We start from the raw sequence: 22,085 nt of genomic DNA, 5'->3' as shown, positions 1-22,085 counted from the left end.
CAGGGAAAATGTTACAATTATGGAATATGACAGAGTCAGATGATTGCCGATTTTGTTGTCAGGAGCCTGAATCCACCCTGCATTTGTTTTGGTATTGTCATATTGTGTCTTCCTTTTGGGTGGAAGTTGAAAAAATGTGTTTAAGGATTGGTTTGTTTATGAAGCTTAATGTGGTTTCTGTTATTTTAGGAGAGTTCATTGACAATCATGATTTAGTCAATTTAATTATAGTACTCGGTAAAATGTTTATTTTTAAGGCCAAAAACAGATATTCACTTAGTATTACTTTCTTTAAAACATGTATTCAGTATTTTCTAACTTTAGAAAGTTACATGGTTGAAAACGATAATGATGCCAAAAAACATTTTAAAAAAAGATGAGAAGTCCTCAAAGGCTTATTTTGAAAGTATAATTATGTTTATAGATTATATGATATCTGTTGTTGTGTTCCCTTGTTTGAGTGACCTGGACATAATCTGGACTGTACATAAATGCTTATTTTGAAAATGTAATTTTGTTTATAAATTATATGCAATCTGTTGTGTTCCCTAATTTTTTTCTGTGTACATGAATTAAGGTGTGTGTTGCTGAGTCCGACTTGGACATTATCTGGACAGGGCCTGGTTTAAAAAACCCTTTAAACAAATCTAATTTCATTGACAACCTGGGGCCGTACTTATCAAGCTTCTTAGAATTACTCCTAAGAAGTCTGCTAAGAGTTGACTTAAGAGTAAATAAATTCTTCGCTGAAAGCTGCACTTAAAAGTTAGTTATCAAGCGTCTTACTCACACTTTCAGCGAAGTGTAGGACTGAATCTTAAGTGTCACACTCAGAGCTGAATTACGACATTACTATGTGCCGTAAACGGAATTTTAGGTGACGTCATTTCTGTGTCCATAGAAATGACCAATCACGGAAGGGAATCCGTTGTCTAAGAATAAAGAAATGTCTTGGAAATATTTAAGTGGACAATGGGAGTGTATATTTTGACAATAAACTACAAAATAATACAAAACAAACTAGTCCCCGCCGGCACTCACGCTACCGCTCCCTCTCTTCTATCGCCCACACACTCACTGACGTCACTCACCTCACGGCCACACACATACGCTACTGTCATAACATTTTCTTTCCAATTCATTAATTAGGCAACTAATTTGAAACTGGTGTGGGTGGCTCTATATATACTAGCCCACTGCAGACACATACAGAAATCAACAAGGAATCGAAAAGTATTAAATCTGTGACAAAAATAATATCCGCTCTGTCTAAACGATACCGTTTGATCAGCTGCTCGTCATAAAAAAAAAAAAAAACATTGTTCCGTTCCCTGAACGTTCGCGCACGTCTCTCTCGCCTCAGTGCCATCCCCTGCTGGCAACTCCTAACCACTTAAGACACCTCTGAAGGCCTCTTAAATATCGTGGAGAGTAGGAGTGATTCTTAGACTTAAAGGGAAACTTCGGTTTTTTTCAACCTGGGCCCTGTTTTCATAATTTTTTCTGTATATGTGAGTGCTGGATAAAACATTTTTTGAGTCGCGCCAGTATTGAGCAGGGCAGGCAGCCTCCAGCCCAGCTAACGCTCGTACACAGGGCAACTGGCTCTCGTCAAAATTCGGCCTATAAACATGCATTTTTTTCACACTGACAGGCTCAGATAGTTACAATGAGTGTCCGACAACATACTAGAAAGGAGAAATTAACGTATGTCTCTACCTTTAGCTGGAGATCGCTGTTTTTTGCGAGCTGTGTCCAAATCTCACCACGCTACAAATCTCGTTCCGAAATCTCGCGATAACTCGCGACAAAACACCGGTGGAAAAACAGTTACCTGACTGAGGTGAAGAGAGATGACTGAAGTGATTTTCTGTTGGATTACCGAAGACTGTTATTTTAGTTTTATAGAAAAGTTTGTTTGTTTGTCTGTCATGGCTCTCTTCACCTCAGTCAGGTAACTGTTTTTCCACCGGTGTTTTGTCTACCTCATCCGGAGTCATCCGGATGAGGTAGAGGGCAGACGTGTGAGAGGAGGGCTCCGACCAAACTTTTCATTTACTCTTTAAAAGTCTAACTACTTCACGGTATTTTTTCCTGGCTGACGCACCCTTTTTTGTGCGAGATAGTGTGGCTATTGCGACGTGATGAGCAGCTCGAAGACAAAATCGGCAACAGCAATAACTCGAGCAGCGAGCGTCTCGGCTAAACTAGCTAACATGGCGGCCGCAGCAGCAGCTTCAGGGTCGGAAGACAAGAGAGCCGAATTCGAGGGTCAATCTGACCCAGTCACCAAGAACGACATCGAGGCTCTCCTCAATAAACAGCGCGATAGCTTCAAGGCTGATATGGCTTTTTTGATTCAACAGTCGACTGAGTCCCTGAAGCAGTCAGTCGATTTATTAGGACAACAGGTGACGTCATTTAATAGCCGGCTGACTAGAACCGAAGTTACAGTGGGTGAAAACTTTGAAAAACTCACCGAGATGGAAGCCGCTGTGAAGTCTCTGCAGTCCCAAACTACGGTGCTCCTGGAACGAGTGGACGACCTCGAAAACCGGTCTCGCCGCTCTAATTTGAGGATTATCAACATCCCAGAGGGAAGCGAGAAGGAGCAAGATCCGACCAAATTTGCGTCTGACTTTGCTAATGGCGATAGCGGGTCCTGATGTCTTCAGCAGCCCACCGGAGATAGAGAGAGCTCACCGCTCCCTCGGTCCCAGACCATTGGATGCTGGCGCCGGAAAACCGCGGACTTTCATTGTTAAATTCCTCCGTTTCCAGGAGAAAGAAAAAGTCCTCAGATGGGCCAGACAACATAAATTGGTTTACCGCGGCACCGAGCTGAGAGTTTACCCGGACATCAGCCCTACTTTGGCCAAGAAACGAGCTGCTTTCAACCCCGTCAAAAATGCGCTCTACCTGAAAGGAATTAAATTTCGCTTGCTGCACCCCGCCCGTCTCCAGGTATCCTTCAGAAATGAAAACTTGTACTTTGATTCTCCACAAAAAGCCCAGGACTTTTACGACGAACGCATCGCTCCCACAGGTTAGTGGAAGATGACTTTGTATGGAAGACGTTTCAGGCCAAAATTACGTTGAAGAGGACATTAACGGGTGCGTCAGAAAAACAATGGACATTGTTTATTTAGGCTTGCAGGCAACTAATCATCCTGTTGTGCAACTTATTTGAGTATGGTTATATTTGTTGGTCAATTTCTGCAATGCAACTTTTTTTTTTGTCTTATTTATTTATTTATTAATTTTTATTTTATTTTTTTTGCTTATTCCTATTTAAGTGTCATCTACTGTACATTATAGACACATTAGCAGATACAGGAGCCCTATCTGCTCGGTGATATTAGTTCACAGATTAATGTCATACGGAAGTAATAGAGTTTATGGAGTCCCGCTGCTAGTTCTAGTTCTTAGGACAAGCTTAGGGTGGTTTAGGAGTGTATATTTGTTCTTTGTTGCTATGGGTTTTTTTGGGGGGGTTTTGTGTGTTAGGTCCTACAAATTTGTCTTTTCTTTTAGTCCTATCTGTATGTTAATACCACTTCCTTCTACAAGGCATTGTGTCATCTCACCATATTTTTTATAAATGTGATTATGGCTAATACAAACAAAAAAGGGTTATCTTGCTTGAGATTTGTTTCTTGGAACATTAAAGGGATCAATGGCCCAGTTAAAAGAGGTAGAGTATTTTCCCATTTAAAACACCTTAAAACTGAAATTGCTTTCCTACAAGAGACTCATCTGACCACTAAGGATCACCATAGATTAAAGGCCTCATGGGTTGGACAATCTTTTCACTCAAATTTTAGCAGTAAAGCAAGGGGCACAGCTATTTTAATACACAAAAGAATCCAGTTTAGCCCAACAAATGTCATAACTGACCATCAAGGTCGTTTTGTAATAGTCTCGGGTTCTCTTAATAATATGTCTGTTGTCCTTGCCAACCTTTATGCACCCAATTGGGATGATGAAGCATTTATTAGGAAAGTGTTTTCACTTTTGCCAGACCTCAGTTCTCATCGTTTAATATTGGGGGGGGACCTGAACTGTGCAATAGACCCGTTGCTAGACAAATCTAGTCCAAGGCAGGGCCCCCCATTAAAAATGGCCAAAACAATTTCAAATCTCATGGGTCAAATAGGAGGTGTGGACCCGTGGCGCTTTCTTTACCCAGATAAAAAACAATTTTCTTTTTATTCTCAGGTCCATAAAACTTTTTCAAGGATTGACTACTTTTTCATAGATGATAATCTCCTTCCGGCTGTCGATAATGTAGAATATTCAACAATAGTGATATCTGACCATGCTCCATTGTCACTTGATCTTTCGTTTACACTCTTTAAAAAAACGCAGACTCCATGGAGGTTTAATTGCACACTACTCAATGATGACGGATTCTGCAAAACAATTTCCAAAGTGATAGATGATTTTCTTGTCACCAACAACTCTACTCCCATATCCCCGTCTTTACTTTGGGAGACATTAAAGGTGGTAGTCCGGGGAGAGATTATTTCTTATTCAGCAAGACAAAACAAATTGAGAAGACAAAAACAGGAGCAGCTCATGGAAAGTATAACAGAATTGGACAGACAACTATCAGTATCTCCATACCCTGATCTGGTTAAAGATAGACAAAATCTGCAAATGAACTATAATTTATTGTCAACACAAGAAACTGAAAAATTACTCTTACGATCGCGTGGCTTCCTGTACGAGCACGGTGAGAAGGCAGGGCGCCATCTATCACGCCAAATTAAAAGCCAGTCAGCATCTCGGCAAATTCGACAAATCAGAACCCTCACAAATGAACTTACAGTCATTCCTTCAGTCATTAATGACACCTTCAAATCATTCTACTCTGAACTATATACTTCACAATGCGCTGCTGATAAAACAATCATGTTGCGTTTCCTGGATAACTTGAAATTTCCATCCATAACTACTACTCAAGAGAGCGCTTTGGATCAACCTTTATTAATCCGGGAAATTGTAAATTCAATTAAACTAATGCAGAGCGGCAAGGCCCCTGGCCCAGATGGCTATCCTATAGAGTTTTATAAAAAATTCTCAGATAAACTGACTCCTCTCCTTTTAAATATGTACAATGACTCTCTGGACCGGGGTACCTTGCCTCAAACTCTCACAGAAGCGTCAATAACTTTATTACTAAAACCGGGCAAAGTTGATTCTGACTGTAGTTCTTACCGTCCCATCTCTCTCTTAAACGCTGATTATAAGATTTTAGCTAAAGCACTGGCCCTTCGCCTTGAATCAATTTTACCAAACATCATATCACCTGACCAAACTGGATTTATGAAAAACCGGCACTCTTTTTCCAACATTCGTAGCCTTCTTAACATTATTTTTTCTCCAGCATCCGAGGAGACGCCAGAAGTGGTGGTCTCTTTGGATGCAGAGAAAGCTTTCGACAGGGTGGAGTGGGGATATTTATTGGAGGTCTTAAAGAGGTTTAACATTGGGTCTAAATATATATCTTGGATAGCACTTCTATACTCTTCTCCTAGGGCTGCCGTAAGCACAAATGGGATGTTATCCCAATTTTTCACACTTGGCAGAGGTACACGGCAGGGGTGCCCTCTAAGCCCATTGTTATTTGTTACTGCAATCGAACCCTTGTCCATTGCTCTTAAATCGGCCGGTATCAGTAAAGGAATCCATAGATGCGGTCTAGAACACACACATTCTCTATACGCGGATGATTTACTATTGTTTATATCTGATCCAATCTCTACCATTCCAAAGATTATTGATTTGCTAAACAATTTTGGATCATTCTCTGGCTATAAATTGAATTTCGCTAAGAGTGAATGCTTCCCTGTGAATAATTTGGCCCTTGAGATCCCTGATGGATATTTCCCATTTAAGATGTCTAGGAACAGCTTCAAGTACTTAGGTGTACATATTTGTCGCAATCTACCAGCTCTTTACAAGGACAATTTTCCACCTCTAATCGACAAACTTAAATTAGATTTGGATAGGTGGAAAGATTTACACATAACTATTGCTGGCAGGGTAAACTGCGTCAAAATGAATGTGCTTCCTCGATTTTTGTATCTGTTTCAATGTTTGCCTATCTTTTTACCCAATTCCTTTTTTTGCATAATAAACAAACTAATTTCATCCTTTATATGGAAAGGCAAGACTCCCAGGATTAGAAGAGAGTTCCTGCAAAGGCATAGGTCCGTAGGTGGTTTATCACTCCCTAATCTAAAATACTACTATTGGGCAGCTAACATACACAAAGTGACTCTCTGGATCCAAGAACCTGAATTAATCTGGTGTAAATCTGAAGCTAGTTCCTGTTCTACCTCTCTCTTGGATCTACTTACATCAAAATTACCTTATCGACCATCCCAATTTACTTGTAGTCCAATCGTCATTTCTACCCTTAGAATCTGGTCTCAATTTAGAAATACTTTCGGCCTGCAGGGCTTATCCAACCACAGCCCCATTCATAATAACCACCTCTTCCTCCCTCCTAGCACAGATGTAGCGTTTTCTCTATGGAAGCAGTCAAACCTTAGCAGGCTAAAGGACTTATATATTGGTGATGTCTTCGCTAGTTTCAGTGAACTGTGTATAAAATTTGACCTACCAAAATCTCACCTATTTCGATACTTTCAGGTTCGTAATTTCGTTAAATTAAATAGTCTCTTTTTCCCTAATACTCCACCTAATTCGCTAATTGACTCAATTTTAGATATTCCCACAAATCAGAAAGGCCTAATCTCCAAAATCTACATCTTAATATTCCAGTTTAGTAAAACGTCTCTTGATAAAATCAGAGGGAATTGGGAAAAAGAGCTTGGCAGATCTTTGGATGATGGAGATTGGGATTCTGCCTTAACCCGAATTAACAACAGTACATCCTGTTCAAGGCTTAATTTAATACAATTTAAGGTTGTCCACCGTATTTATTTTACTAATTCCAAACTCTCCAAAATATACCCCAATATTTCGGATACTTGTAACAGATGTCACATGTCACCTGCAAACATGACGCACATGTTTTGGTCTTGTCCCCATTTGCTGGACTATTGGACAACTATTTTCAAACACCTTGCTAAGGCATTGGATTTAAACCTGACACCATGTGCAGAAATGGCTATTTTTGGGACGGTATCAGATCCCCAAATAAGGAGAAAATTTAAGGATAGTATCGCCTTTGCATCCTTATTAGCACGTAGGAGAATTTTGCTGGAGTGGAAGTCACCATTTTGCCCCAAAGCCTCCTTATGGCTTAAAGACCTTATGATTTATTTAGATCTGGAGAAAATAAAGTTTAATCTTAGGGGGGCACCTGGGAAGTTTTATTCTGTTTGGGGTGGTGTGGTTGACTACATAGCTAAATTAAAGACGCTATAGGACACATGAAAAGTTCACCTTTCACAAACCAGCTTCCTTTTTTTTTATTTTTTATTTACATTTATTCTGGGTGTATATTTGTTATCTGCCTATGTTGAGAAGAAAGTGATGTACTTATTATTTTCCATTTGTGACTGTACCTTTAACTTATGTAGGACCTGGGGGGTGGGGGGGGGGGGGGGTTGTGTGTGTATGGGGTGTGTGTCGGGTTGCTGTTTGTGGGTGGGGGGAAAAAAAGGAAAATGTGATTACTGTTCTATTGTATAGTGTAATACCTGTCAAATTCAATAAAAACATTTATTAAAAAAAAAAAAAATATATATATATATATATATATATATATATATATATATACACTACCGTTCAAAAGTTTGGGGTCACCTTATTTTTGAAGGAAAAGCACTGTACTTTTCAATGAAGATATCTTTAAACTAGTCTTAATTTTAAAGAAATACACTCTATACATTGCTATTGTGGTAAATGACTATTCTAGCTGCAAATGTCTGGTTTTTGGTGCAATATCTACATAGGTGTATAGAGGCCCATTTCCAGAAACTATCACTCCAGTGTTCTAATGGTACAATGTGTTTGCTCATTGGCTCAGAAGGCTAATTGATGATTAGAAAACCCTTGTGCAATCATGTTCACACATCTGAAAACAGTTTAGCTCGTTACAGAAGCTACAAAACTGACCTTCCTTTGAGCAGATTGAGTTTCTGGAGCATCACATTTGTGGGGTCAATTAAACACTCAAAATGGCCAGAAAAAGTGAACTTTCATCTGAAACTCGACAGTCTATTCTTGTTCTTAGAAATGAAGGCTATTCCACAAAATTGTTTGGGTGACCCCAATTTTTTGAACGGTATTGTATATATATATATATATATATATATATATATATATATATATATATATATATATATATATATATATATATATATATATATATATATATATATATATATATATATATATAATATATATATATATATATATATATATATATATATATATATATATATATATATATATATATATATATATATATATATATATATATACATACATATACATACATATATCTATACATACACGTACATATACATGTATTATGTATATATATATATATGTATATATATATATATATATATATGTATATATATATATATATATATATATATATATATATATATATATATATATATATATATATATATATATATATATATATATATATATATATATATACACACATCTATACATACACGTACATATACATGTATTATTTTCTTGGATAATTGCTTGCATAAATGACCAAAATATTTACTTGACTGCCCTAATATATATATATATTTATATATATATATATATATATATATATATATATATATATATATATATATATATATATATATATATATATATATATATATATATATATATATATATATATATATATATATATATATATATATATATATATATATATACATATATGCTGCTTTAATATATAATATATATATATATATATATAATATATATATTATCAATCACAATTGATTACTCGCAATTATCTTGAGAAAAGACCCCAAATACTGAACACAAACGTAATGTTAATGTCAAAATGTCTTCCAGGAACATTTTTAAACATTTTACTTGAACGCATGTCATTTTTATTGCACAAAATTTGGTAACAGTTTTATCTAGAGTTCTTTCCGGCTGTATTTTGGAGTGAATGTTGCCAGCGAGCACACCAGTCAGAGTCTTCTCACTCATTGTTTTACTGACGTTTGCACTGACCCGATACTGACTGTATAGCGGTTATGGCAAAAGAACGTGTACGGTCAAAACACTTGGCTCTCCAAGTACCACTATAATGACCAACATTGAAATACAGTAGCGTTGTAGCTAAATAGTCATTAAAAACCAAGCAGAGGTTTTATTTAACAAGAATATCGAACATTTTTGCCCATTGTAACAGAACACACAGTTTGAAGATTAACACTAGTGGTATATAGAGGAAGGGGAAAGCGATGTAGATTGGGTGAAAAGGGGCATAGGAGAGGGTCAAGAAAAGGTCAGGATGTTAGAGCAGGAGACAGAGGAGGAGAGAAGACGTGGCTCAGCGTCAAAGATGAGGGATTGCGGCAGATTGAGTGCGAGCCGCGGGACACTTTGCTTTCTAAATACAGATGCTGCATCCCTGTCACACATGGATTTGTATAAAAAAGGGTTCAAGCACAGCTCGGCCGCCACCAATTCCCCCGGATTTTGTAATCACGCTTCCAGAAAGAAAACAGGAAATGATGATCCCTTTTGATATTCAGTCAGTTCAGTGTGAGATTACGTAAGAGATGAAATTAGGTGAGGCTATAATACATCTCAACCCTTTACTCTCATTTGATATTCCTGAAATGATGCCAGCATGGCCCCACAACACTGGCAGCCACCGTGCTTCTACTGGGAGTTCTCCTTTCATCGTCGACTCAGACACTTGGCATCATCTGCCATCACACTCAATAATAGCGTCCTTTGCATTGGACATTCAAGAACCTTTTTAACTCTTACAAAATACATATTCCAAAACACTGCAGAGGATCATGGTTCCCAGGTTAAATGAGCTTCTTTTACACAGAAACCCTGCCTGGTTCTTTTTAAACAGAACCACTTTTACACAGCAACATGACATCCGGCAATCAGACGACTATATGATATCAGCGTCGGGTGTGGCTTAAAAAAATGACTTGCAGAACAGTGACCATTTATTCTGTGTTCATTTTTACACCCCTGTCTAGACGTTGCGGAAAGGCCTTACCTGTTACAGCTCTGACGATGGAAAATTGCCGTGTTGATCTACCTAATTTGTGGTTGTACGGACACGGGAAAAAGGCGGAAAAAGACAGATTTTCCAGAAAGTGTTTTATCGGTTCCTTAAAGTTACTCGTGTTACTGGCCTAATCAGGAGATCTTAAATTAATTTTAGTCGTTCTTCTGATTTTTTTTGTTTGTGTCCAGTCATTGTTTTATTTACATCTCATTCAAATATGTTGTTTGTGATACTTTCACGTTTAATAGAGTCCAAGCAGGCACAAGTCATTAAAACAACGTTGAGATCTTGTTGAATTAGGACCTGACATTGAGCAACTCAAACGTAACGTTGAAACAACAAGCTTTGCGACGACGTTGAATCAATGTTGGGTTCTGACGTTGATTTGACCATTGAATTTTGGTAATTTTCCTACTAATATTTTAAACACAAATACAACGTTGAAACAACATGCTTTTTGACAACGTTTATTCAATGTCAGGTTGTGATGTTGATTTGACCATTGAAATTTGGTCATGTCCCAACCAACAACTTGGATCCAACGTTAGACATCAATGTTGTCTCAATTTAAAAATACAACTATTTTGCAACGTTGTTTCAAAGTCAGTTTTAAAGGAAATGTATGTATAATCAACGTTGTATCAATGTCGTGTGCAGCCCAACGGAAATCCATTTGTTTCTGTGTTTTCAAGTCCAATACATTTTATTAATAGTATGTTTATATTTCATACTATAAGCCGCTACTTTTTCCCCTCGTTCTGGTCCCTGCGGCTTATAGAAGGGTGCGGCTTATTTACGGCCTGTTCTTCTCCGACACCGACGAAGAGGATTTCGGTGGTTTTAGTACGCAGGCGGAAGACGATGACACAATGATTAAAGACTGACTTTTCATATACCGGTAGGCTGGTTATTTTGATAACGTACAGGCGAGCACTTTGTATTACTTTGCACCGTTGTATTATTTGTACTCTGCACGAATGCTGTTCGCCATGTCAAAGATGTGAAAGTGTGTTTGAATGATTGAAAGATTTATTGTTAATAAATGGGACGCTTTGCATTCCCAAACAGTCAGCTCTGTCCCGACAATCCCCTCCGTGGTAGCAGGAACCCCTATATACTACGGTAATTACACATCAAAACCCTGCGGCTTATAGTCGGGTGCGGCTTATAGTCCGGAAATTACGGTAATAATTTTTTGTCACATTTATCAAAGTATTGTTGAGATTTTATCAAGTAGTCATCTTCTTTCGATGTATTTTATCTTTTGCATATTTGGTTACAACCTCGTAACACATGAGTTTTTGTTATGCAGTTAGCTGAGAACATTTTTATTTGCATACTATACTGTAGATGCTAATCACGGTATAACAGTAAACGTAGGGATGGGTATTGAATTTGGTACTTTTATAGGTACCAACCGGATTTCTTCAATACTATCAGGTAGCAATTCATGTAGAATTAAACAGTGCTGTATTTTGATTCCTTTGTTGCACATAATGTAATTTCCAGCTTAAGCATTTGGCGAGCAATGACATGTATGAGTAGTAAGTAATATTGCAATTTTCTATGCCAACAAAACGAAGCTCAAAAGTAAAGCACTACTTTTCAAAATTTGCTACCTCGATGCTAATTTACAATGGATCTGCCATATAACGTGCCACTGATTAGCATTAGTGATTTCACATGGCGATTGCCAAACCTCCAAATTTGGCAATCAAATCTACAATTAAGATGCATGTTGCAATTAAACAGCTAGTGTGTAATAGGTACAATACATCCAGTATAAACACTTCGTAGGGCTCAACAAAAGACAAGACTGGCAAAATTTACTTTTTGACAATACCTGCATACTTCGGACAAATTGAAATTAATGCATACTAGCAAATGAGACTCAGAAGTGTAAGAAAATAAAAGTGTTGTCATTATTTTTGAATTTTAAATACAATAAGTTGCTTTTTATTAATATACAAATTAACGTTTTTCATAAAGTACTGAAAATGTATACATTTGGAGTACTTGGAGTTGGTACCGTACCGGTTTGAATGTGAAATGTACCCATCCCTTGGTAAACACAACATTTTATTGGTCAAACAGATATTATTTTTAACCTAGTAACACATTACAAGCAGAGACATACACAACTTGTATTTGTCAGGAACCATTATTACATGTATGGCTGTCAAACCATATAGATCTGCGTTGCAGGTGCTAAATTTGTAGAATAATTTTGTGGTTTAATGTTGTAAAAGACTCAACGAAAAGCGGTTTTTAATGCACACACACGGACGAGGTTTTGTCTTTGAAGAGTGATAATTCACCAATAAGACAGTAAATGTATTGCAAAATTCTCGATATTGCTGATTGGTTTGGGCTAAATCCAAAGTATAGAACGTTATCAAGGGGGTGTGACTATGACTCCTTGCCCCAGTGTGTGGAACATCCTTGTTCACGAGCAAAAATGTTGTGATCGATTAGAGAAAGCACCGTATTCGCCCTCCCTTGAATGAGTCTTCGACTTATAGATTTGGACCACTGCATGGTGCCATCCTACTTTTACATGCAGAGTTGACATGTTTTACAGTCCGCTTCATGTGTTTATTCAGATTGTGTGTCAGGTTCCCTCCTAAAAGGGTAAATGTTTGCTCGTCAGGGAAATAAATACAACGAAACAGGAAAGTGAAAATGCTGTAAGGTGCATTTGGGAAGACTTCCCATGTTTATCAGGCAGGGGGGGCCCCACTTCCTCATAAAACATTGTGCACCATCTCCATCTACAAGTCATCTAGACAGCAACAGTGCGCCACGCATTGATGTCTCTCTTGCTTCCCCCTCTTTCCTCCACACACACACACCTTTTCTACCCCATCTGGATGATTAGAATTATATTAATCTTCAAACAATCAGACTGAATTATATGGATTTGGTCCACAAGGTAAAATAAGTGTAAATTGAGAAAAACTATGGAAATTGGGGCTTGCAACTATGGTTTTTGTGCATACTCGCAAGTAGCTAGCAAAATTGAAGCATAACAAGAACAAAAACAAAAGTAGAATCACAGTGGATTACTTATGCTCGGTTTATAAATTGACTATTGTTTAAGAAGATTGACAAAGACATATTGAGTGGCCTAAAAAGTGAGCCAACATGAATTGTTTATTAGAACGTAACAGTGTGCATAAAATTGTCATTACCCGCCTAAAAACAATTCATATCAATTATTGCTTCATTAGTAATGAATAATTAATCAATGTGGAAGTAACAAGCTTGCAAAAATGTGTTTTGCTTGATTTTTCACGCAACCACACACACACACACACGTTATGGTCCAGAGTGTGGTCAGCTATGTAAATGTGACACATTCCCATAATAATTAGACCGGCCAAAAATGTGCAATGCTATGTTCTGACATGCATCGTGGCTATTTTGGCTCCTTATCTCTTTGATCTCATTATCTCTTTGCATATAATAAGCGTGGAGGTGTCTTGTGGGAATGCCCCACTTTTACAACCACGGCGGATACGCTGCAGGGGAGTGTTTCAAAGCCATTTAAAAAATAAAATAAAATAGAACACAATAAGAACCATCGGAAGGTGTTTTGTTGTGTGTCCATGCACATATTGACAGATAAAAGGATTGATTACCTTTTCGCACCCAGGACGCCACTGAAGGCCACCAGCAAGCAAGCCAACAGGCACAGTGAGGCCACGGTGCCCCGTCCACACATTGTTGAATTGGAGGACCTTTTACAGCTGAGGAGAAGAGATGCCATGAGCATTTGATCACATGAAGGGTGGGAAACATGCGGCACGTGGGCTATCCATGATCGCATTTACCGAACGGGATTGTCCTAAAATCTGTAATCGTATTTTTTAGATTTAGGAAAAAAAAACCTGTTTAACATTAAAAACAAGGCGGCATTGCATACAGACGCACGTTCTACAGCACCTGTGCGGCGCCTCCTTCGCTGTCCTGCAACGTGAAGCGACGCCACGCCGCAATATCAATCCCCCTTCCCCGCCCTCCTCCTCCTCCTTCTCCCCTCTCAAACTAAAATAAGAGCATTCGCTTCCTCCTCATGCAGTCATTAAGCTGGGATGTTGAGCATGATGATGCACGCATGCAAAAAAAAAAACAACAAAAAAAACCCCAACATGATTTAGTGGCTATATACGCATGTCAGCCAGAGCGAGGTGCTATTACTCATAAAAACCCCCTAATAATATACACATCAAAAATGACTAGATTTGTTTGACGTGTCAAAAATCGCACAACTCACACACACTCACACACACACACACATAGATAAACATGACATGCTTATCTACAGCCTATGGGTGCTGTGGCTGGGTGGAAATTTAGCATGCAACTGGCATCCCTGCAAGGCGATCTAGTTCGTGCGTAACGGAGCGACGGCGCGCTGTTGGGAGCGCTGTCCATGGTGCTGAATTCGGTCTCTCTCTCTTTTTCTCTCTCTCTCTCCCTGTCCGTGTCCATCCGCGCATTCACGCATCCAAAAAATGTCATCTCCAACTCGTCCTCTCTCTCTCTTGCATGCAAAAAAAATATAATAAAAAAAATAAAAAAAATAACACACTTACAGGAGATGGGCTCGATGGATGCCTTATAGTCGATCGTGTCGTTTCCAACTTATATGAGCTACAAAAAAAAATGATGCAAAAAAATAATAATAATAAAAATAAATAAATCCTATGTGATCTCAGATCTGACGAATCCTAGCTGGCGGCTGCTGGATAGGATATATGCGCAGCTCTATCTCTCTTCCTTCTCTCTCTTCCAACAAAATTAAACATGCAACAAATAAATAACCGCACTCTCCATGCAAAAGACGAGCACGAAATCTCCCATAAAAGACACTATCTAACTTCCACTGCTGCTAAGAGACAAGACACACACCCTTCCCCTAATTCCAACATTCAAACAGGAGGATGCACAAATAGAAATTTTTTTTAAAAAAGAGTGTGTATGCTCACCAGCTTGCACCGACGTGACGAGCCTGTACCCTCCTTCTGCTCACACACGCGCGCGCAGGCGCGTGCACACACCCACAGACGCACGCAATTAAATCCTCCTCCTGGTGCGGTGGCGATCAGAAATATATACTTTTTTTTTTTTTCTTTTTTTTTTCGCAGATAGATGTCGGCGTGGCGGGGGTGAGGGGGGAATGAGATGAAAGAGAGGGGATGGAGCCAATGTGCCGCTGCAGCCAGCCGCGCCACTCCACACTGAGCGCGCCGAGCTGCGTGCATCTGCAAGGGAGGAAGGGGAGAGAGACGGAGAGAGAGAGAGAGACAGAGAGAGAGAGAGAGAGAGAGAGGAGGAGAAAAAAACACACAAAAAAACTGGCTCGTCGAGCATCCAACCAACCAGCCAGCCTATAATTTTTGTAGTCAAGTTAAACTACAAATGAGAGGACATTTTTCATACAACCTCCCTCCCTTGCGCATTGCTAAAGCCAGACACGCCACATGATGGCATTGTTATCATTATTGCTTTCTGCCTTTTTTTATTTGCACTCTCAATGAAACATTCCAGCTGTGTGTGATGTGTCATGCGTCTATTTGCATCCCGGCAGGGGTCGTCAGCCGTGCTCGTCAGTGTGCACGATGTGATGCAGCCCCCCCCCCCCCCCCCCCAACCCCCCTCCACCCTCTTATTTTATTATTTTTTATTTTTGTGCACGCAGCTCATTGGTCAACAGTATAGACCAGGGGTCGGCAACCCAAAATGTTGAAAGAGCCATATTGGAGCAAAAATACAAAAACAAATCTGTCTGGAGCCGCAACAAATTAGAAGATATTACATACAGATAGTGTGTCATGAGATATACATTGAATTGAGATGACTTAAAGGAAACTAAATGAGCTCAAATATAGCTACAAATGAGGCATAATGGTGCAATATGTACATATAGCTAGCCTAAATAGCATGTTAGCATCGATTAGCTTGCAAGTCATGCAGTGACCAAATATGCCCGATTAGCACTCCACACAAGTCAATAACATCAACAAAACTCACCTTTGTGTATTCACGCACAACGTTAAAGGTTTGGTGGACAAAATGAGACGGAAAAAGAAGTGGCATAAAACACGTCCTAAAAAGTCGGAGAAAGTTATACACTACGGTGAGTTCAAGGACCGCCAAAATTAGTAGGACAAAACGGCGCTCGCCAAATACTCGAGTCAGTGAAGCATGTTTAATATAAACAGTGTGCTTTATAACAATTAGGGAGGTTTGTGTCATGTTTGTCCTCCTACAGAAACCATATTAAAACAAAAACTTTTTTTTTTTCCCCTCATCTTTTTCCATTTTTCATACATTTTTGAAAAAGCTTCAGAGAGCCACTAGGGCGGCGCTAAAGAGCCGCATGCGGCTCTAGAGCCGCGGGTTGCCGACCCCTGGTATAGACCATGCATGACTCTCCACTCCATACTCTCTCTCACCTCCTCCTCTTCTTTCCTCTTCCTCGTCGTCTCTTGTCTTATGTGATGCTATTCGACTTTGTGCGCGTGCTCGTGCCGGGGAGCCTTACCCAACACGTGCCCGCGTGTCAACTAGCTGGGGACGGGAGTGTGTGGTGTGTGTGTGTGTGTGTGTGTGTGTGTGTGTGTGTGTGTGTGTGTGTGTGTGTGTGTGTGTGTGTGTGTGTGTGTGTGTGTGTGTGTGGGCCACATTGCGTTCACGTCCATGCGCTTGCGCATGTACGCACACTAAAAAATGTTGGGTTAAAAAATAACCCATTTTTAACCCAAGTGCCGGTTCAGAATTTTTAACCCAAGTGCCGGTTCAGAAAAGAAGGCACCCCTTTTTTGGGGTGTTTTAACACAACATTTTGGGTTCATTTCTTCAAAGCCAATTTTTTGGGTTGGATTATTTAATCCAAAAGTTGTGTTGTGCTAATTCAATGTTGGTTTATTCATAACCCAACTTCTGGGTTTAATGTATTGAACACAAAAGTTGCCTTATGCTAACTCAATGTTGGGTTATTCCCAACCAAACTATTGGGTTGAATTATTTAACCCCAAAGTTGAGTTATGCTAACTCAATGTTGGTTTTTTCATAACCCAACTATTGGGTTGAATTATTTAACCCCAAAGTTGAGTTATGCTAACTTATTGTTGTTTTTTTCATAACCCGACTATTGGGTTTAATGTATTGAACACAAACGTTGAGTTATGCTCACTACAATGTTGAGTGATTCCCAACTAAACTATTGGGTTAAAATTATTTAACCCAAAAGTTGAGTTATGCTCACTCTATGTTGGTTTATTCATAACCCACCTATTGGGTTTAATGTATTGAACACAAAAGTTGCCTTATGCTAACTCAATGTTGGGTTATTCCCAACCAAACTATTGGGTTGAATTATTTAACCCCAACATTGAGTTATGCTAACTCAATGTTGGTTTATTCATAACCAACATATTGGGTTTAATTTATTGAACACAAAAGTTGCCTTATGCTAACTCAATGTTGGGTTATTCCCAAACAAACTATTGGGTTAAATTATTCAACCCAAAAGTTGAGTTATGCTAATTCAATGTTGGTTTATTCATAACCCAACTTCTGGGTTTAATGTATTGAACACAAAAGTTGCCTTATGCTAACTCAATGTTGGGTTATTCCCAACCAAACTATTGGGTTGAATTATTTAACCCCAAAGTTGAGTTATGCTAACTCAATGTTGGTTTTTTCATAACCCAACTATTGGGTTTAATGTATTGAACACAAACGTTGAGTTATGCTCACTACAATGTTGAGTGATTCCCAACTAAACTATTGGGTTAAAATTAACCCAAAAGTTGAGTTATGCTCACTCTATGTTGGTTTATTCATAACCCACCTATTGGGTTTAATGTATTGAACACAAAAGTTGCCTTATGCTAACTCAATGTTGGGTTATTCCCAACCAAACTATTGGGTTGAATTATTTAACCCCAACATTGACTTATACTAACTCAATGTTGGTTTATTCATAACCAACCTATTGGGTTTAATTTATTGAACACAAAAGTTGCCTTATGCTAACTCAATGTTGGGTTATTCCCAAACAGACTATTGGGTTAAATTATTCAACCCAAAAGTTGAGTTATGCTAATTCAATGTTGGTTTATTCATAACCCAACTTCTGGGTTTAATGTATTGAACACAAAAGTTGCCTTATGCTAACTCAATGTTGGGTTATTCCCAACCAAACTATTGGGTTGAATTATTTAACCCCAAAGTTGAGTTATGCTAACTCAATGTTGGTATTTTCATAACCCAACTATTGGGTTTAATGTATTGAACACAAACGTTGAGTTATGCTCACTACAATGTTGAGTGATTCCCAACTAAACTATTGGGTTAAAATTATTTAACCCAAAAGTTGAGTTATGCTCACTCTATGTTGGTTTATTCATAACCCACCTATTGGGTTTAATGTATTGAACACAAAAGTTGCCTTATGCTGACTCAATGTTGGGTTATTCCCAAGCAAACTATTGGGTTGAATTATTTAACCCCAACATTGACTTATGCTAACTCAATGTTGGTTTATTCATAACCAACCTATTGGGTTTAATTTATTGAACACAAAAGTTGCCTTATGCTAACTCAATGTTGGGTTATTATTCCCAAACAAACTATTGGGTTAAATTATTCAACCCAAAAGTTGAGTTATGCTAATTCAATGTTGGTTTATTCATAACCCAACTTCTGGGTTTAATGTATTGAACACAAAAGTTGCCTTATGCTAACTCAATGTTGGGTTATTCCCAACCAAACTATTGGGTTGAATTATTTAACCCCAAAGTTGAGTTATGCTAACTCAATGTTGGTTTTTTCATAACCCAACTATTGGGTTTAATGTATTGAACACAAACGTTGAGTTATGCTCACTACAATGTTGAGTGATTCCCAACTAAACTATTGGGTTAAAATTATTTAACCCAAAAGTTGAGTTATGCTCACTCTATGTTGGTTTATTCATAACCCACCTATTGGGTTTAATGTATTGAACACAAAAGTTGCCTTATGCTAACTCAATGTTGGGTTATTCCCAACCAAACTATTGGGTTGAATTATTTAACCCCAAAGTTGAGTTATGCTAACTCAATGTTGGTTTTTTCATAACCCAACTATTGGGTTTAATGTATTGAACACAAACGTTGAGTTATGCTCACTACAATGTTGAGTGATTCCCAACTAAACTATTGGGTTAAAATGATTTAACCCAAAAGTTGAGTTATGCTCACTCTATGTTGGTTTATTCATAACCCACCTATTGGGTTTAATGTATTGAACATAAAAGTTGCCTTATGCTAACTCAATGTTGGGTTATTCCCAACCAAACTATTGGGTTGAATTATTTAACCCCAACATTGACTTATGCTAACTCAATGTTGGTTTATTCATAACCAACCTATTGGGTTTAATTTATTGAACACAAAAGTTGCCTTATGCTAACTCAATGTTGGGTTATTCCCAAACAAACTATTGGGTTAAATGATTCAACCCAAAAGTTGAGTTATGCTAATTCAATGTTGGTTTATTCATAACCCAACTTCTGGGTTTAATGTATTGAACACAAAAGTTGCCTTATGCTAACTCAATGTTGGGTTATTCCCAACCAAACTATTGGGTTGAAATATTTAACCCCAAAGTTGAGTTATGCTAACTCAATGTTGGTTTTTTCATAACCCGACTATTGGGTTTAATGTATTGAACACAAACGTTGAGTTATGCTCACTACAATGTTGAGTGATTCCCAACTAAACTATTGGGTTAAACTTATTTAACCCAAAAGTTGAGTTATGCTCACTCTATGTTGGTTTATTCATAACCCACCTATTGGGTTTAATGTATTGAACACAAAAGTTGCCTTATGCCAACTCAATGTTGGGTTATTCCCAACCAAACTATTGGGTTGAATTATTTAACCCCAACATTGAGTTATGCTAACTCAATGTTGGTTTATTCATAACCAACCTATTGGGTTTAATTTATTGAACACAAAAGTTGCCTTATGCTAACTCAATGTTGGGTTATTCCCAAACAAACTATTGGGTTAAATTATTCAACCCAAAAGTTGAGTTATGCTAATTCAATGTTGGTTTATTCATAACCCAACTATTGGGTTTAATTTATTGAAAACAAAAGTTGAATTATGCTCACTACCATGTTGGGTGATTCCTAACCCAACTATTGGGTTGTGCAATTTGACCCAATAGTTGGGTAAAAAAATAACCCATTTAAAAAAAATAACCCATTTTTAACCCAAGTGCTGGTTCAGAAAAGGACGCAACCATTGTTTGGGTTATTTTAACCCAACATTTTGGGTTAATTTTTTCAAAGCCAATTTTTGGGTTGGATTATTTAATCCAAAAATTGCTTTATGATAACTCAATGTTGGGTTATTCCCAACCAAACTATTGGGTTGAATGATTTAACACAAAAGTGTTACGTGTACAGGAGGAGGAGATGGCACAGACAACAGGGGCGTAGTATTAAACTGTATTTATTTATATATATGAACTATATATGTATATATATATATATATATATATATATATATATATATATATATATATATATATATATATATATATATATATATATATATATATATGTATATATATATATATATATATATATATATATATATATATATATATATATATATATATATATATATATATATATATATATATATATATATATATTATATAAATAACAACGAGAAACGAGAAAGGCGGAAGTCCAACAGGGGCAGAGCGTGCTCGTAGATCCGTGAGCAGGCAGGAAGTCGGGGGCTATAGCGAGGCGTCGAAGGTCCGTGTCCAAGCGGGAGATCGAGATCCAAGAGGCAGCCCGGGAAACAGTGGGAACGCGGGAAAACGAGACACACAGCTCGAAACGTGGAACGAAGGCAGGCTGCAGGGAGGATGACAAGGAAGACACAAGACCAATCAAACACGACGGTGGAGAAACACAAAGAGAGAATGCATAGAGCTTCATTAGTCGGCTTACTGTACAGGAACAGATGACTACATTCTAGTGTGGAATAGCAGGTTGTGCAGGCTTATGAAGGCAGGCCTGATGATCATCTTCAGGTGTGCTGATTGCCGGTTATTGATTGCAGCAGTGCACCGGCACAGCCTCAGCCAGAGTGGCGCGCACAGGTGCGCTCTTGGAGGCACAATTGGAATGCGCCCTGGCCGTGACAAAAAGTTAAGTTATGCTAACTAAATGTTGGTTTATTCATAACCCAACTATTGGGTTTAACGTGTTGAACACAAAAGTTGAGTTATGCTCACTACAATTTTGGGTGATTCCTAACCCAACTATTGGGTTGCGCAATTTGATCCAATAATTAGGTAAACAAATAATACATTCTACTGCTGGTTTGTCCTACTCCTTCCCAACTACTTATCAGAATTATTTGTATTCCATTAAAATGTATATGAGAAGAAGAACAAAAATATGTATTTATTTTACAAAACAACAGTCGAACATATTACAGAAATGTCAACATGCAACATTTGTTTTTCTTTTTTTTTTCCGGTTTGTTTTGTATGACTCAAATGCAGTATACCTCCGTAAATTGAGTTCCTGAAATGAATTATTAAAAAGTGGCACAGACCAGGCTGTATGAGTGGCAAACATTGTGACCCTGGACATACACTGCTGTTCAAAAGTTTGGGGTCACCCAAACAATTTTGTGGAATAGCCTTCATTTCTAAGAACAAGAATAGACTGTCGAGTATTAGATGAAAGTTCTCTTTTTACGGTGTTAGCTTTCACTGTTATGCTGATGACACCCAACTCTACATGCCCCTAAACCTGACCAACACGCCGG

General features: G+C 38.0%; 1 protein-coding gene across 1 annotated transcript in view; it reads right to left on the bottom strand.

Moving 5' to 3' along the window:
- gabra1 (gamma-aminobutyric acid type A receptor subunit alpha1) overlaps positions 1 to 15,497 on the bottom strand; it is a 79,296-nt gene extending 63,799 nt beyond the window's left edge. Inside the window, exons 1-2 of the mRNA XM_062048719.1 lie at positions 15,220 to 15,497; positions 13,870 to 13,977 (exon numbers count right to left, since the gene is read on the bottom strand). Coding sequence (XP_061904703.1) covers positions 13,870 to 13,952 — 83 coding nt within the window. The 5' untranslated portion in view covers positions 13,953 to 13,977; positions 15,220 to 15,497. The remainder of the gene's footprint in view (positions 1 to 13,869; positions 13,978 to 15,219) is intronic.
- Between the last annotated feature and the right edge of the window lie 6,588 nt (positions 15,498 to 22,085).

The sequence above is a fragment of the Entelurus aequoreus genome, linkage group LG05 (genome assembly GCF_033978785.1).
Source record: "Entelurus aequoreus isolate RoL-2023_Sb linkage group LG05, RoL_Eaeq_v1.1, whole genome shotgun sequence".
NCBI classification, from domain to species: domain Eukaryota; kingdom Metazoa; phylum Chordata; class Actinopteri; order Syngnathiformes; family Syngnathidae; genus Entelurus; species Entelurus aequoreus.
Note: the sequence above shows the minus strand (reverse complement) of the source record. Positions and strands in the feature narration are given on the sequence as shown.